The sequence below is a fragment of the Salmo salar genome, chromosome 27, assembly GCF_965601325.2.
Source record: "Salmo salar chromosome 27, fSalSal1, whole genome shotgun sequence".
In the NCBI taxonomy this organism is placed as follows: Eukaryota; Metazoa; Chordata; class Actinopteri; order Salmoniformes; family Salmonidae; genus Salmo; species Salmo salar.
Genome location: NC_138317.1, coordinates 25,574,783 through 25,592,500, shown reverse-complemented (window position 1 = coordinate 25,592,500; position 17,718 = coordinate 25,574,783). Strand labels below are relative to the sequence as shown.

The 17,718-nt window shown below is 41.7% G+C and overlaps 1 protein-coding gene across 1 annotated transcript in view; it reads right to left on the bottom strand.

The window, feature by feature from the left end:
• The window catches only part of LOC106588780 (E3 ubiquitin-protein ligase TRIM71), a 52,098-nt gene extending 34,596 nt beyond the window's left edge, over positions 1-17,502 (bottom strand). The window contains exon 1 of the mRNA XM_014178184.3: positions 15,438-17,502. Within this exon, the coding sequence (XP_014033659.1) occupies positions 15,438-16,199 (762 nt within the window). The 5' untranslated portion in view covers positions 16,200-17,502. The remainder of the gene's footprint in view (positions 1-15,437) is intronic.
• Between the last annotated feature and the right edge of the window lie 216 nt (positions 17,503-17,718).

Below are 17,718 nucleotides of genomic sequence, written 5' to 3'. Positions count from 1 at the left end.
ACTACTTTTTATTGGGAAGGCAGATAAAGCGTTTCAAGCTTGAATGTGAAAACCCAGAATCCTACTCATTACTCCACGTGCTTAACCTATTGTATGTCACTTTTGCTTTGTCAGCCAAAGCACCTGGCTCAAGGCCGGAATTCCACAATCAAAGCTAACCCGGTCCATGCGGGGCAGGCCCAGGGCATTAATCTAATCCCCTCAGTGTGTGGGCTACTCCATCTTACACAACCAAGTAGTTATCATATAATGGAAAAGATGTTGACTACAGAGAAGCTGACCACCATGACGATTAACTATAAAGCACAACAACATTCTCATGGCAAACCCTTTATCCTGCAATGAATCAATTAATCAATCTGACCAACTCAAGTGGTTATTTGGACTTGTAGTGAGCCCTATTTTTTAAACACAAATATTACACATTCCCCAAACTGCAGAAGTTTCATCCTTATTGGAATGAGTGTCTTAGTGGTGAATAAAAAGCATGAAATCATATTACACACAGAGAAATAGGAGAGCAACTCTAGCCATGGCAAATATTCAGACCAGGATGTAACACAATGACATCACAATGATGTTCTGTTCAATAGGTATCACTATAGAGTAGGAGCATTCAACCTTTACCCTGAGGTCCGGAGCCTGCTGGTTTTCTGTTTTACCTGATAATTACTTGCACCCCCCTAGTGTCCCAGGTCTAAATCAGTCTCTGATTGGAGGTCAACAATGAAAAACTCAGTGGAACTGGCTTTGAGGTGCAGAGTTCAGTTTGAGGGCTATAGAGTGTGGACTAATTGATCAATTGTGAGGAATACGAGTTTGTGATTAAAATCATTCATATGCCATATTTGTTCACTAACATTTCACTAAGTTTTCAAACAGGTAGAGTAAGTGAAACCCAGTGTGTGGAATTCAAACTCTCCATTTCTCTTGCGAGATGTTACATTTTACATTTATGTTTACACTGAACACAAATATAAAACGCAAAGTGTTGGTGCCATGTTTCATGAGCTGAAATAAAAGATCCCCGATATTTTCCAGACGCAGAGAAATCGTATTTCTCTCAAAGTCTGTGCACAAACTTGTTTACATCCCTGTTAGTGAGCATTTCTCCTTTGCCAAGATAATCCATCCACCTGAAAGGTGTGGCATTTTAAGAAGCTGATTAAACAGCATGATCATTACACAGGTGCACCTTGTCCTGGGGACAATAAAAGGCCACTCTAAAATGTGCAGTTTGGTCAAACAACACAATTCCACAGACGTCTCAGGTTGAGGGAGCGTGCAATTTGCATGCTGACTGCAGGAAAGTCTCTACCATAAACTCCCCCCACTGTCGTTTTAGAGAATTTGGCAGTACCTCCAACTGGCCTCACAACCCGCAGACAACGTGTAACCACGCCAGCCCAGGACATTCACATCTGGCTTCTTCACCTGCGGGATCGTCTGAGACCAGCCACCCGGATAGCTGATGAAACTGAGGAGTATTTCTGTCTGTAATAAAGCCCTTTTGACGGGGAAAACTCATTGGCTGGGCCTGGCTCCCCAGTGGGTGGGCCTATGCCTTCCCAGGCCCACCCATGGCTGTGCCCCTGCCCAGTCATGTGAAATCCATAGATTAGGGCCTAATGAATTTATTTCAATTGACTGATTTCTCTCCATTTCAATTGACTGAATGTGTTTAAATTGTTGCATGTTGGGTTTATGTTTTTGTTCAGTATAAGTAATTTAGCAGACATTCTTATCCAGAGCAACTTACAGGATGAGCAGTAGGTGGCTTCACTCTCATGCACACACAGTAAAAACTGGAGAGTGTTTTTTCCGGAGTTAAAAATATTTTCCTATCAAGTAGTCAAATTAAATCATTTTAGAGTGTAATTATTACCAGCGGCCAATAGAATGGGAGCAAAAATACACATTAAATTCTATTGGAGTAAAACAGCATGACCACGCCCGCTAATGTTGGTTAAATTTAGATTTTGCCGCCATTGTCCATTTGCAAGTGTCTCGCGAATGGAAAGAGTGAACAGATCGAGAGCGAGGATCCCCGAACATCAGAAGTCATTCACAGAACCACAGAATTTCTTAATTTCTAAACTTAATTAGAATTCTAGGTAAGTTCACTGTTATTGGTTAACTTTGTGTGCAAATTAAAACTGTTGATCAACATTACAGCTAGCTAGCATTGTAGTGTAGGCTTACTGTTACTGCACGATTTGAATAGTCAGATGCTAATGTGAGCATCTAGCTAGAGGTAATTAGCTACCTAGCTACAGTAACATTAAGTTATACCACTTTTAGTGGTTTATGGACAGTATGTACGCCCGGTGGATCAGTGCATCACCTGTTTTAAATGTTCAACAGAGCGGTATTAGCAATTATCAGTAGCTAGCGGACTTTACTGACTACTGCCAGCAGGTTAGTCAGTGCAACATGTGTTTTACTCTGAAAAGCGAGCTGTTAGCAGACAGTTAGCAGCAGTTGGTCTGTGCTACATGTGTGTTTCACTCAAGTTTAGAGCTATTAGACAGTTTTTAGCAGCAGTTTGGTCTGTGCGACACCTGCGTTTCACTCTGAACTTTAGAGCTGTTACCAGTTGACGGTTTTTAGCTGCAGTTTGGTCGGTGCGACACCTGCGTTTTACTCTGAACTTTAGAGCTAGACAATTTTTAGCTACTGTTTGGTCAGCAAGACACGTGCGTTTTACTCTGAAAAGAGAGCTGTTAGTAGACAGTATTTAGCAGCAGGCAGGTCGATGCAACATGTGTGTTTTACTCTAAACAGAGCACTGCTCTCTTGTAATTTGTGCATATTTGTGTTAATGCAATTTAAATTAACTTTTTTTTCTTGTCATCAAGGATGCAGGCTGTACGCGTGAAGTACAGGGATTGTCAGAAGTACATTTGTTATGAGGGGCAACTGACCTTCAAATCCTTTTTGGATTGTGGTGAGTGAAAGGTTTCAAATTTCACACAATATCCTATGGAACAACATACTTACAGTGAGGGGAAAAAGTATTTGATCCCCTGCTGATTTTGTACATTTGCCCACTTACAAAGAAATGATCAGTCTATAATTTTAATGGTAGGTTTATTTGAACAGTGAGAGACAGAATAACAACAAAAAAATCCAGAAAAACGCATGTAAAAAATGTTATAAAATGATTTGCATTTTAATGAGGGAAATAAGTATTTGACCCCTCTGCAAAACATGACTTAGTACTTGGTGGCAAAACCCTTGTTGCCAATCAGAGGTCAGACGTTTCTTGTAGTTGGCCACCAGGTTTGCACACATTTCAGAAGGGATTTTGTCCCACTCCTCTTTGCAGATCTTCTCCAAGTCATTAAGGTTTCGAGGCTGACGTTTGGCAACTCGAACCTTCAGCTCCCTCCACAGATTTTCTATGGGATTAAGGTCTGGAGACTGGCTAGGCCACTCCAGGACCTTAATGTGCTTCTTCTTGAGCCACTCCTTTGTTGCCTTGGCCGTGTGTTTTGGGTCATTGTCATGCTGGAATACCCATCCACGACCCATTTTCAATGCCCTGGCTGAGGGAAGGAGGTTCTCACCCAAGATTTGACAGTACATGGCCCCGTCAAATGATGCGGTGAAGTTGTCCTGTCCCCTTAGCAGAAAAACACCCCCAAAGCATAATGTTTCCACCTCCATGTTTGACGGTGGAGATGGTGTTCTTGGGGTCATAGGCAGCATTCCTCCTCCTCCAAACACGGCGAGTTGAGTTGATGCCAAAGAGCTCCATTTTGGTCTCATCTGACCACAACATTTTCACCAGTTGTCCTCTGAATCATTCAGATGTTCATTGGCAAACTTTAGATGGGCATGTATATGTATTCTTGAGCAGGGGGACCTTGCAGGTGCTGCAGGATTTCAGTCCTTCACGGCGTAGTGTGTTCCCAATTGTTTTCTTGGTGACTATGGTCCCAGCTGCCTTGAGATCATTGACAAGATCCTCCCGTGTAGTTCTGGGCTGATTCCTCACCGTTCTCATGATCATTGCAACCTCACGAGGTTAGATCTTGCATGGAGCCTCAGGCCGAGGGATATTGACAGTTCTTTTGTGTTTCTTCCATTTGCGAATAATCGCACCAAATGTTGTCACCTTCTCACCAAGCTGCTTGGCGATGGTCTTGTAGCCCATTCCAGCCTTGTGTAGGTCAACAATCTTGTCCCTGACATCCTTGGAGAGCTCTTTGGTCTTGGCCATGGTGGAGAGTTTGGAATCTGATTGATTGATTGCTTCTGTGGACAGGTGTCTTTTATACAGGTAACAAGCTGCGGTTAGGAGCACTCCCTTTAAGAGTGTGCTCCTAATCTCAGCTCGTTACCTGTATAAAAGACACCTGGGAGACAGAAGTCTTTCTGATTGAGAGGGGGTCAAATACTTATTTCCCTCATTAAAATGCAAATCAATTTATAACATTTTTTACATGCGTTTTTCTGGATATTTTTGTTGTTATTCTGTCTCTCACTGTTCAAATAAACCTACCATTAAAATTATAGACTGATCCTTTCTTTATCAGTGGGCAAACGTACAAAATCAGCAGGGGATCAAATACTTTTCCCCCCACTGTATACTGACACACTTTAAACATACTTACCTTATATTTACTGTCAAATTGATTGCCGTTTTCCTTGCTGATAATGAGTACAAAGCAAACTTGCGCCTCCCCAAATCACAGATCAGTCAATGATTGGTTTATGTTTTGGGAGTTGTCTAATTATGCTCATCTGTAGCTGCGCTCATTGTCCTTGCCGGTCATTAATGGTTTTAAAGAATAAGTGATACTAACATTTGTATGCCGCTACAATCTCAGTGTTGATAGCTATCTGTGGTGTATTGCTATAGTACTCAGACTGCTGTTATAATAATACAGTACGTGGCAGCAGTCGACAGGCTGTAGACTGTATATAATTGGAATTGACAAGGAAAGGAGCACTAAGTCAGTTTTGGTGTTACGGTGTTCACGTAAAGATGACATCTTGATTTCTGTCTTCTGTTCTGGTTTTTCTCTAACAAATACACAACATATTTAATCAATAAGATTGTGCAATCTTATTTTGTCTTCACAGTTGCCAATAAATTTGACATTCCAACCTTGGACTTAAAAGTCTATGATGAATCAAAGACTGAAGATGATGAGGTGTTTGAGTTTCTTCTAAAGAAACAAGACCTTGGTGTGCTGGAGATTTGTTTACCCCTAGACCCAAATCCTGATGGTGAGTAGCTTATTAGCTTAGAGCTTCCCATTCATCCATACAGTCCTGGCTAGCCTAACACATGTTCTGATTATGTGAGACAAGCAGACATATCTGCTGATTTCTTTTCTCATTTTGATATTTTAAAATGATCTTTGTTTCTGTGCACACCTCTCCCACCCCTTTTAGAACAGTAGTGGGCCTAATCAATTCAAAATGTAACATTTTTGCATTCCGCTTGTCATTAACAAAAGTCCTCTAATCATAATAATGGATGTTTCCACCTAAATTGTGTTATAATTACAGTGTTAATCACACCAGTTAAATGTTAACATGATTGCTGGATTCGTTGAGCTCCTCTGCAAGCAGCTCCTTATCAAAATACATTGCAGACAATGAGGGGGACTCCGATGACACCATTATATTGCAGCAGAGTCCTTCTACAAGAAAGACAGCTGAGGATAATCGTCTATCTCATGTAAGTACTGCAAATTTCCAGTTTAAACAAATGCCAAACTTGAAGATTGAGTGATAAATGACATTAATGAAAGTTGTGAAAGGGTGATCATGGTGTGTTTGATTATACTTGCTGTTTCATTGCTGTTTTAAAGTGTTAGTGTGTTCCTTTTTTAAATTGCTCCAACTTAGATGATTGAAGACATTCTGAAGAACAAACCTGGAGGAGACAGGATCATGAATGAGTATGCTCGGACAAAAAGCCTAACAGATAGCAGAAGACACGATATGGTCAAGATATTGGTTGCACAAATGACAAGTGAACATGGGTATATGTCATATACTCATTATATACCTTACCACCTAACACAATTTTTAGCAGAAGTTGTGATTTACACATCAATATTTTTGTTTGGATCTCAAGCAGTAAAGTGTGTGTGTGTCTAGGACAAGTCCTTCAAGGCGTGTTAAAGAGGACTACGCAGAGGGCATCATTGCCTTGTTCCCATACCTGGCTGATCCTAGGAGCAAGTTTGGTTATGTAAGTACATTAAAAACGAAGTCTAACCTTTTTAACTCTCTGGGACTCTTACACCTTAAACATTTTTCAGAATGTCAGTATTTAAATTGTTGTTTTACGGTTGGGTGATGTTTTTATTTAAACTATAGGTCTATTAACATGTCTGTATGCCCACCATCTCTGCCATCTCTCCTAAACTCAATTCTGGTGGTATAAAAGCCCAGTTAGGTTCTGCACTGCGAGGGTCGGACCTGTTGAATGAGCACATCTTCATCTATGGGCGCATCTGTAGTTTTAAGGATAAAAATGAATATGAAGATATTTTAACCTGCTCACTCAAACTGAATTATACTTTACTTTAGGAGCATTATTACAATGCAGAAGATGGGAGTGGATATCTAGCATGATTGTATGTAAACATCTGTATAAGCAAGTGTTTCTTAGAAATACTGAAAGAGTAAGATACTTAGTATTAATTCGGTTTCTGAGTCAAATAAATCCTATTTTTCAACTGGTGACATAACTGAATGCATGGCCATCCTTACAGAGTTTCTGAGCCTTGTTTTTTATATCTTATGACACAATATTGTATACTTGTATAGAGCAGACAAACCCAGTAATCTGTAAAAGTTTCACCATGTTACAGGTGGTCCAAAAGCTGATAGAGACCCCTTCAGAGAGGAAAACTGTCCAACAACAGAAAGCCTGTGTTGTGAGGCCATTGCACTGATGAAGCATACAGCTGATGAAGCAGACGTTCACCTATCGCCAAAAGATGGTTTGTGATTCAGTGAAGTCCTCTGAAATATTCATAGCGTTTCCAAGATTCCAAGACATAGCAGGAATGGTATGTGGATCTTCGACTGCCTTGCCTCAACTGTCAGGACAATTGTTTTCTGTTCTACAACAGTCTGATTAGGACTGTGATATATTACATGACGATAGTGCCACACCATAATGTTTACTGTTCTACAACAGTCTGATTAGGACTGTGATATATTACATGACGATAGTGCCACACCATAATGTTTACTGTTCTACAACAGTCTGATTAGGACTGTGATATATTACATGACGATAGTGCCACACCATAATGTTTACTGTTCTACAACAGTCTGATTAGGACTGTGATATATTACATGACGATAGTGCCACACCATAATGTTTACTGTTCTACAACAGTCTGATTAGGACTGTGATATATTACATGACGATAGTGCCACACCATAATGTTTTCTGTTCTACAACAGTCTGATTAGGACTGTGATATATTACATGACGATAGTGCCACACCATAATGTTTACTGTTCTACAACAGTCTGATTAGGACTGTGATATATTACATGACGATAGTGCCACACCATAATGTTTACTGTTCTACAACAGTCTGATTAGGACTGTGATATATTACATGACGATAGTGCCACACCATAATGTTTACTGTTCTACAACAGTCTGATTAGGACTGTGATATATTACATGACGATAGTGCCACACCATAATGTTTACTGTTCTACAACAGTCTGATTAGGACTGTGATATATTACATGACGATAGTGCCACACCATAATGTTTACTGTTCTACAACAGTCTGATTAGGACTGTGATATATTACATGACGATAGTGCCACACCATAATGTTTACTGTTCTACAACAGTCTGATTAGGACTGTGATATATTACATGACGATAGTGCCACACCATAATGTTTACTGTTCTACAACAGTCTGATTAGGACTGTGATATATTACATGACGATAGTGCCACACCATAATGTTTACTGTTCTACAACAGTCTGATTAGGACTGTGATATATTACATGACGATAGTGCCACACCATAATGTTTACTGTTCTACAACAGTCTGATTAGGACTGTGATATATTACATGACGATAGTGCCACACCATAATGTTTACTGTTCTACAACAGTCTGATTAGGACTGTGATATATTACATGACGATAGTGCCACACCATAATGTTTACTGTTCTACAACAGTCTGATTAGGACTGTGATATATTACATGACGATAGTGCCACACCATAATGTTTACTGTTCTACAACAGTCTGATTAGGACTGTGATATATTACATGACGATAGTGCCACACCATAATGTTTACTGTTCTACAACAGTCTGATTAGGACTGTGATATATTACATGACGATAGTGCCACACCATATTGTTTTCTGTTCTACAACAGTCTGATTAGGACTGTGATATATTACATGACGATAGTGCCACACCATAATGTTTACTGTTCTACAACAGTCTGATTAGGACTGTGATATATTACATGACGATAGTGCCACACCATAATGTTTACTGTTCTACAACAGTCTGATTAGGACTGTGATATATTACATGACGATAGTGCCACACCATATTGTTTTCTGTTCTACAACAGTCTGATTAGGACTGTGATATATTACATGACGATAGTGCCACACCATAATGTTTACTGTTCTACAACAGTCTGATTAGGACTGTGATATATTACATGACGATAGTGCCACACCATAATGTTTACTGTTCTACAACAGTCTGATTAGGACTGTGATATATTACATGACGATAGTGCCACACCATAATGTTTACTGTTCTACAACAGTCTGATTAGGACTGTGATATATTACATGACGATAGTGCCACACCATAATGTTTACTGTTCTACAACAGTCTGATTAGGACTGTGATATATTACATGACGATAGTGCCACACCATAATGTTTACTGTTCTACAACAGTCTGATTAGGACTGTGATATATTACATGACGATAGTGCCACACCATAATGTTTTCTGTTCTACAACAGTCTGATTAGGACTGTGATATATTACATGACGATAGTGCCACACCATAATGTTTTCTGTTCTACAACAGTCTGATTAGGACTGTGATATATTACATGACGATAGTGCCACACCATAATGTTTACTGTTCTACAACAGTCTGATTAGGACTGTGATATATTACATGACGATAGTGCCACACCATAATGTTTACTGTTCTACAACAGTCTGATTAGGACTGTGATATATTACATGACGATAGTGCCACACCATAATGTTTACTGTTCTACAACAGTCTGATTAGGACTGTGATATATTACATGACGATAGTGCCACACCATAATGTTTACTGTTCTGTCTTGACTTATTCCATCTGGTCTGCAGATTGAGCAAGATTTTAGTCTGACGTTTGGTGATGCAACCTCTGCAAAGTTCCTGGAGAAGTGGCCTACTCTCTATTAGCAGAAAGTCATTGACCAAAGCCGTGGCCTCACACAAACAGGCGACCTGCAAGACCTGGTTCAAAATGCTGAATCCACAACAGAAGTGGAAAATGGTATGCTGGAATAAAATGATTATACTAATGGAAGGGAGCATTGTTTTTTAAAGCAAAATGCTATGATGTGACTTTCAGTGAAAATGTGTACTTTCAGGATGGGACAGTGACATGTCATCCATTTTGGTCCTTGTCCACCTTGTGCCACCGTCACCTCATGGCCGCAAGAGACCAGGAAAAATCTCAGCCAGACACGCCAGTGACCACATTGTGAAGTTTATCAAGGTGAGGTTACATTTGAATGTTCCCATTCCTAATCCTAATGACTACTTTTAAGATTATGGACAAATCATGGTAAAATCATGTGTAGCTGTAATTTACATTTTCACAAACTGTTTGTGAACCGTGACTCATTTTAATAGCACACTAATGAAGTTCTTGTGTCACAGACTGGGCCCAGCATCCAGGGGTATCTGGAGAGCATCATGGAAAGCCTTCAACCCTATCTGCTTGCTGTGGGGAACCAGAGGAGTGGGATTCACAAGTAATTCATTGTGATTGACAAACATGCAATACCTTGTAAGTCACCCGACTCTCTTGCTTGTTTTGATGAGCTTTTCAAAGCTCATTTTGTCTCCGGTACCTCGTACAAAGCATCTTTATAAAGCACATGAACCTTGTTCTGATCATGGTGAAGGCCCCTCTACAGCTGAATCTGTAGCAGTAAGTCATTTTGATGACTTGCCATAAACAAGTTCCCCTTGTGACTCAGTCCTTGTCAATAAGAGACAGCCGCACTGCAACCATAGCTGAACTTAAAGTGGCAGGTGTAGGTGAAACCACCCTTAACTCTTTGGTAATTTCCATGGAAGAGATAGTTGATGATATTCATATTCAAGCTAAAGAATCTGTGAAAAAGTGTCTGTCTATACAGGAGCCTATTCAAATTGACATTGAGTGTAAAATTGATCAGTGTTTAGATTTTTTTTTTTTATCCTTTTGGTGTATTAAATTCTGAAAGTAAGAGAAGGCAGTATTTTACAGAAAAGTGGGGAAGGGGAGATCCAGTTGAATGTGTTCTTGGTACTAGATTTGATACACAACACAATCGGACTACTGGAGGCTATGATCAAATTGTTGTTACTGATACATTTGTTTACATCCCAATTTTGAAAACATTACAGTTTATTTACAAACACCCTAATATAAAGGAGATGATGCAGACTGATTCCAGTTCCAAGAAAACTTTATGACTGATGTGATGGAGATCTGTTCAAGAGCCATGCTCTATTTTCAAAACAGAAGCAATTCAGATACAGCTTCTCTATGATGATTTTGAAACTGCAAATCCTCTTGGATCAAAACAGGGAATACATACATTAGGAGCAATCTATTTCAATTTACGGAATTTTTCTCCAAAGTTCAACTCATTTCTGCTTAATATTCATTTGGTTGCTTTACTTCATGCCCAAGACATTAAAACATATGGCTTTTCTAAAATACATGGTCAGTTGTGCTTTCCTGTGGCTCAGTTGGTAGAGCATGGTGTTTGCAACGCCAGGGTTGTGGGTTTGATTCCCACAGGGGGCCAGTACAAAAAAATAAAAAAAATAATGAAATGTATTACTGTAAGTTGCTCTGGATAAGAATGTCTGCTAAATGACTAAAATGTAAATGTACTTGAAAGGGATGTAATTATGATCAACCAGTGTATGGAACTGTTGTCCAAGTTACAGGTGACAACCTTGGTCTTCACTGTCTATTTGGTTTTGTTGAATCATTCAGTGGCAGATATTGTTGCTGGTTTTGTCTTGCTGAGAAAGAGGACGTTCAGGCTGAATTTGATGAAGATTCACCCAAGATAGTTATGTGAACTCCAGCACTACATGCAGAACACTGCCAAAAAAAGGAGACAAATCCCAGTCTTCCCTCTGTGATGAGTGTTAAACGTTCTTGCATTCTAAACTCCTTGCAGTACTTGTGAATACATGTGAAAACTTCCTTGTCGATATTAAGCATGATATCTTGGAGGGAGAGGCACAATATGAAATTAAACTGCTAATACTGCACTTGATAGACAAGTACACAACATCAAATGAAATAGACAGGAGAATAAAGAGTTTTAACTTTGGTTACATGGAGCAAAACAACAAACCTCCTGCAGTGAAGTTAGGAGAGGACTAATGACTTGGGGTTAAATGCTATCCAGTCCTGGTGTTTACTTCACAATCTACCACTTCTCTTTGGAGACTTAGTTTGTCCAAATGATCTACACTGGTATGTACTGTTGCTTCAGATAGTAAACATTGTATTTTCTCCAATGATATCAAAGGGTATTACAATGTTTTTGAAACACTTAATCGCAGAACACCACAGGTTATTCAAGCAATTGTTTCCAAAAAAGAGGCTGCTACCGAAGCATCATTTTACGGTGCATTACCCCACATGTATGCTTAAAATTGGACCAGTTTTGCATAGCTGGTGCATGCGCTATGAAGCAAAGCATAATTTTTTTTTTTTTAGATTAATTTTTTTTTTTTAAAGCTTTAAAAATGTAACTAAAACATTGGCAAAGAAACACAAGTGAAATAGCATACAGTTGGCAGATATTTGACGCCAACCGAGTGATGATTGGTCCAGGTAAAATGGTACCTTTAAATGTGGTGGACTGGGGCTGTAAGACAGCTGAGACTCTCCAGGTACCTATTCACACCAAGGTTTTAAATGTTAAATGGGCCAAACACCATGGAAATATGTATCGTTCAGGTTTAGTTGTTTGTCTTAAAGTCCATTGTGAGATGCCTGTTTTTCAGAAAATCCACCATGTTGTTGTTAGAGATGAGAGGTTACTGTTGGTTACTTTTGCCCTACAAACAATATGTCTTGATGAGCATTTTAATGCATATAGAGTTGGGTGTACAACAGAGGGACCTTATGTAGTTGATGGTAAAGAGCTTTTCTGTCACAAAGCATTTGATATACAGATGTCTTACAGTTGTGATGATTCAAGTTTGTTTATTGTCCCATACTGTTTCCTGTGATTGTAAAAACTGCACAGTAAGCTCTTTAAAACCAAGATGTATTGTATTGCAATATTGGCTTTTTTATTTACTTTTAATAAAGGGGGGAGAGATGCCAAAATGTAATTTTACAGAGGCCACAATTTTATTTTATCATCATTGTTTTTGATATGTGAGATGCTAGTTTCACAAAATCTCCCATGTCATTGTTAGCTGTATTGAATTGCAATATTGAGCTTTTTTATGTGCATGTATTAAAATGAACAAAGGCCAACATTTCATTTCAGTCCCCAATTTTATTTTATTATCATCAGTATTTTGATGTATGTATTGCAAATGTCTTACATTTAAGAATAAAGTGCTTTGTTAAATACTGACTTCTGATTTATTGACATTAAGTTCAGTTGTACAAATGCCACTCTTGACTGATAATATTAAATTCTATATTGAGTGAATTGGCAGAGTTTTCATTTTTAACAAAATAGAGTAAATTACAGTTTGTAGAGTAATATAAACACTGAATAGAGTAGAAATAACTGAAAATTGAACTCTGCAACAAGATACATTTTTACTCTATTTAGACTGGGACCAAATGTGATCTTTGTTGAGTACAAATGTATTCAATTTGATTAAGAAATGACACTTTTCACAGATAATATTAAATTCTATATTGAGTGAATTGGCAGTAGAGTTGTTTCCATGTTAGGCTAAATAGAGTAAATTACAGTTTGTATTGTTAAATATTAACACCAAATAGAGTAGAAATAACTCTGAAAATTGAACTCTGTAAAAAGAGTAATTTTTACTCTATTTAGACTGGGACCAAATGTTATCTTTTGTAGAGTATAATTGTATTCAATTTGAGTAACATTTACTCAGATAAATTGACTGTGTACCGGTGTGTGTATGTGTGTGAATTCCGGACACACAGCATTCCCCACAATAGATTTTCTGCCCCACCCCCCAAACATTCCCCACTCTTCGATCCAAGACTTCTAAGAGGGGAGTCGGTTACATGTGTGTAGTGTGTGAGTGCACGCTCACACACACACACACACACACACTAGACACATAGCTGTCCATTTCCAAACAACTCTCATTCCACGTTGGCCTGTAAAAGAGACCACCCCCACTTAAATGCCAACCAACCCTTTACACTACTCAACTCTACCCCCAACACCTGCCTCCAACTCCTGTGTGTCGTGTGTGTGTGAATGTGTGTCTAGTTTGTCTGTGTCTAATGTGTGTGCATATAGTGAGTGTGTGTTTTTGTGTGCATTTTTATGGGTGCATATAGTGTTTGTGAATGTGTGTGCCTGGCGAGGGGGCAGTGTGCTGGCAAGGGGGCAGTGTGCTGGCGAGGGGGCAGTGTGCTGGCGAGGAGGCAGTGTGCTGGCGAGGAGGCAGTGTGCTGGCGAGGAGGCAGTGTGCTGGCGAGGGGGCAGTGTGCTGGCGAGGGGGCAGTGTCCTGGCGTGGGGGCAGTGTGCTGGCGAGGGGGCAGTGTGCTGGCGTGGGGGCAGTGTGCTGGCGAGGGGGCAGTGTGCTGGCGAGGGGGCAGTGTGCTGGCGTGTGCAGCCATCTGGTCAGTATGGTTGATGGCGGTCCAAAGTCTCTACAGATCAAAGGGTCATTTTTCCTCTTTGTACTGATCCTCCTCATCTGCGTACAGACCCCAGTGTGTAGTGCAAAGGTTGGAGAACTGGGTCACTGTGTGTGTACAGTATCTGCCCTCAGGGAGAGGAGGGGTGAGGTAGGGTGAGAGCAGGGGTGTGGCAGGGTGAGAGGAGGGGTGAGATAGGCAGCGACATCTAAAATAAACAAAAACCACTAGACCTAATCATCAGCTGGAGCACTAGGGGCAGAGACATCACAGTTTAAACACACCATTGAGTGAGTCATGAGTGAGACATTACTGGAAAACAGAGGCCTTACTGGAAACTTTAACTCTTACTGGCAATGTGGCATTTATGTATGTATGTGTGTGAGTCACTCCCTCCAACAGAAGCCATCTGGTAAACAAGACTTATAATAATGTGTGAGGACAACCAAGACTTGTTTTTAAGTAATGTTGCTCTTGTGGAATGTCTCTCCTTGACCACTACAGATAACACAGAAACCAAGGTCCAGTTGCATGTGAAAACAGCATGGTTTGCATTTGCTCCATTGTTAATGTTTTATTGAGTCGCCCTCTCTACTCCCTCGCCAAGCCACTACAGTCTTCTCTTCCCACTGCCTATGGGTTCTTTGCAGTCAGCGAAACATGTGTGGTGTTGGAGTGAGGGGCCTCTCCCTCTGGCCGGTGTGGTACAGCGTAATCAGCGTGTGTACAGTGCACGTGCCTGACTGTGTCTCCAGGGAAGTAGGTGAAGAGCCACTGAGCTCGTCTTTGAACTCCGGACCATATGGCCCTCCGTAAGGCCCAGGCTACGGCACACTTACTTTAATACTATTACACTGTGTGTGTGTGACTACACATAATGCTATTACAGGGCAGGAAGCTGTGTGTGTGGTTACTACACACATAATGCTATTACACTGTGGTACCAGGGGGTCAGGGGTAAAGCTGCCTGGTATCACTCAACTAGCTGGCATTACAGACAGAGCTGCTGGGCTTTAGACAGTTTATGTTGGTGTTTGTTTTTGACACGGCTGTGTGTGTGTGAGAGCTAATGTGAGAGGGTCTAAAGTCCACGCCTATGGCCATATGAAGACCAGCTGTAAGGACTAAACCTATAGCTGCAGTGTAGTGATTTAGGGAGAACAGTGTAGTGATTTAGGGAGAACAGTGTAGTGATTTAGGGAGAACAGTGTAGTGAAGCGGTGCTCGAACCAGAAACCCTGTGGATCCACAGAGTGAAGGCACTACCTCCTGTTCCATACACTGTAGGCCCAGACCTCATTGCCGTTTGAATGTGTATGTGCGTTTGTGTCCCTACCTCGTTGTCGTGGTTCTGACAGAAGCTCATCCTGTCCTGGAACAAAGGTAGCAGGGAGAAGTTGTAATGAAAGGACTGGGCCAGGGAGACGCCCACACCCCCCCCCCCTTCTCCACCTCCTCCGATGGGGATGACCTTGCCTCGACCCGCTTGGTGCTGGTGCAGGCTCTCAGCTAGCCTCTCAATGAAGTGATCCTTGGTCAGCCGGACCCTCTGGTGGGCACGGACGCAGTTATCACACAGGTACTCCTGGCAGTCCAGGCAGTGGGAGCTGGCCGGGTTCCCCTCATCACAGGAGCTGCACGTAGGCTCTCCCAGGCGGTGCGGGCGGAGGAGCCCGCCGTGGGGGTGGTGGAACCTGGGTATGGAGCCCACGCCGACCCCCCGGTGGTGGCCGTTGGTATTCTGGCCGAGTTGGAGCTGCTCCTCGGAACTCACCACCACGTCCAGAAGGTTACTAAAGAGGAAGTTGGAGGAAGGGAGGGAGTCCACTCCGGCTTCGGAGATGGAGACCTTCTGATTGCAGGTGGGGCAGCTGAGTTTGAGAGGGTCCCCAGGGCTGCGCTGACCCTCCAGACACTGCCTGCAGAAGGCGTGGAGGCAGGGGAGGACATGGAGGCGCCGGGAGGAGAACGACGAGGAGGAGGAATGAGAGGAGGAGGATGAGGTGGAGGAGTTGGAGGAAATAGGAGTGGAGGAGGAGCCACAGAGCTCCTTGCAGAGAGGACAGGTTTGCAGGTCGGAGTCTGAGAATGAAGCCATCTGAGGGGTTTTAAACAGGGCTACACTTTATAACAACATCCACTCGGGTATTACTGGAGTATTCATTTGGGAAACGTATGTTTGTTTCTCCCTTTGTGCTCTCTTCTGTGGAAAACAGGTTCTTGAGGTAGGTCGTTTTTTACAGTCAAAATGCTCCACATACATAGGATAGGCCTATTAGTGTTATCTCCAAAAAAATAACCCTCAACAGAAGCCAGATACACAAATAAAGGCAGCCCTTTTATAAGATTCTCTTCAAATCAAATTAGAAACATTCATTTCAGTTCACAATGATTAAATATCTTCACTTGGATACGGCTTTAGAATAATAATTATAGGCTACTCACTACAATTATAGCCAACTTTACATAGGCCTAAATCTATTCTGTCTTTTTTTGGATGGGCTATTTTCATGAGGGCAAATCCAAAAGAGCCACCTTTAGAGTTCACTGGTTTTTGTTTATTCATTCATTGGTTTGTTGTTGTTTTTGTTTTAGATGTCGCGGCCTGGCGGGTTTATTGAATAGTCCGAAAACAGATTTTGTACAGGGTCCTCCTCAAAGTGCCCAAAGCTCCTTTTTTTCCTCCCCAACCAACACTGCATCACACTACTCAATGCAAATATTTCGTCCCGTTTTAGAGTCAGTGTTGTCGGCCCTCTAGTCCACCATCCGGGCCCTCTCCGACGGCGTCAGAGGCTTGCAGAAGACGGTGGTTGTGGTTCGCTCTCTCTCCGCCGACAAGACCGTAAATTATTCATCAAAGCATTGGCTCAACAGCAACTCGATCTCATTGCCGCTCTATAGGTCCCCGTTTGGCGACAAAATAACCCCAACCGTCTCCGTTTTTAAACCCCCCCTTCTTTACGCACAGTCGAACAGTCGAAACCAGCTCCAGGCACGTATGCATTTACGTATGCGTATCCCCCTTCTTTCTCTCTCCCTCCCTCCCTCTCTTCGCGAGGAGGAATGCACAGGGCTTTTCCAAGCGCCTCTCTGGAACCTTGGAAGGGGGAAAGGCACGAGCCTCCGAGTCACTCCAATCGCATAAGCCTGGAGGAACTCCGAAGTTTCAATTGAAAGGCCGTTTTATAACGATTCTGTAGTCCCAATTGGTCTATCTGTAGTTGTTTTTTTCTGTTCTGGTAAACTCGCTCTGAAATACGAACACAGACACATACACAACACGGTGCGCTCCTATTGCTGGCCACGCGCTCGTCCGGTCCTGTTTATGGGCGCGTGTTGCTGACTGATCCTCCAACCGCTTTAATCCCACTGGGAGGAATGGACACACACTTCCGTCCTGACTGGGAGGAGGGGAGGGGAGTGGAAGAGAGAGGAAGGGAAACGGGCAGGGGCTTGGCTTATTGCTTGTGCTGCGAATGGAGGCGAGGGAGGCCCTTGCCCTTGTGATGGACGTGTGCTATAGGCTCAGGCAAATTACATTTTCAAAAAATTAATAAACGTTTCCAGACAGGTGATTTAGAATTGTATTTATTCCCCGACTCCTAGTTTGGAGG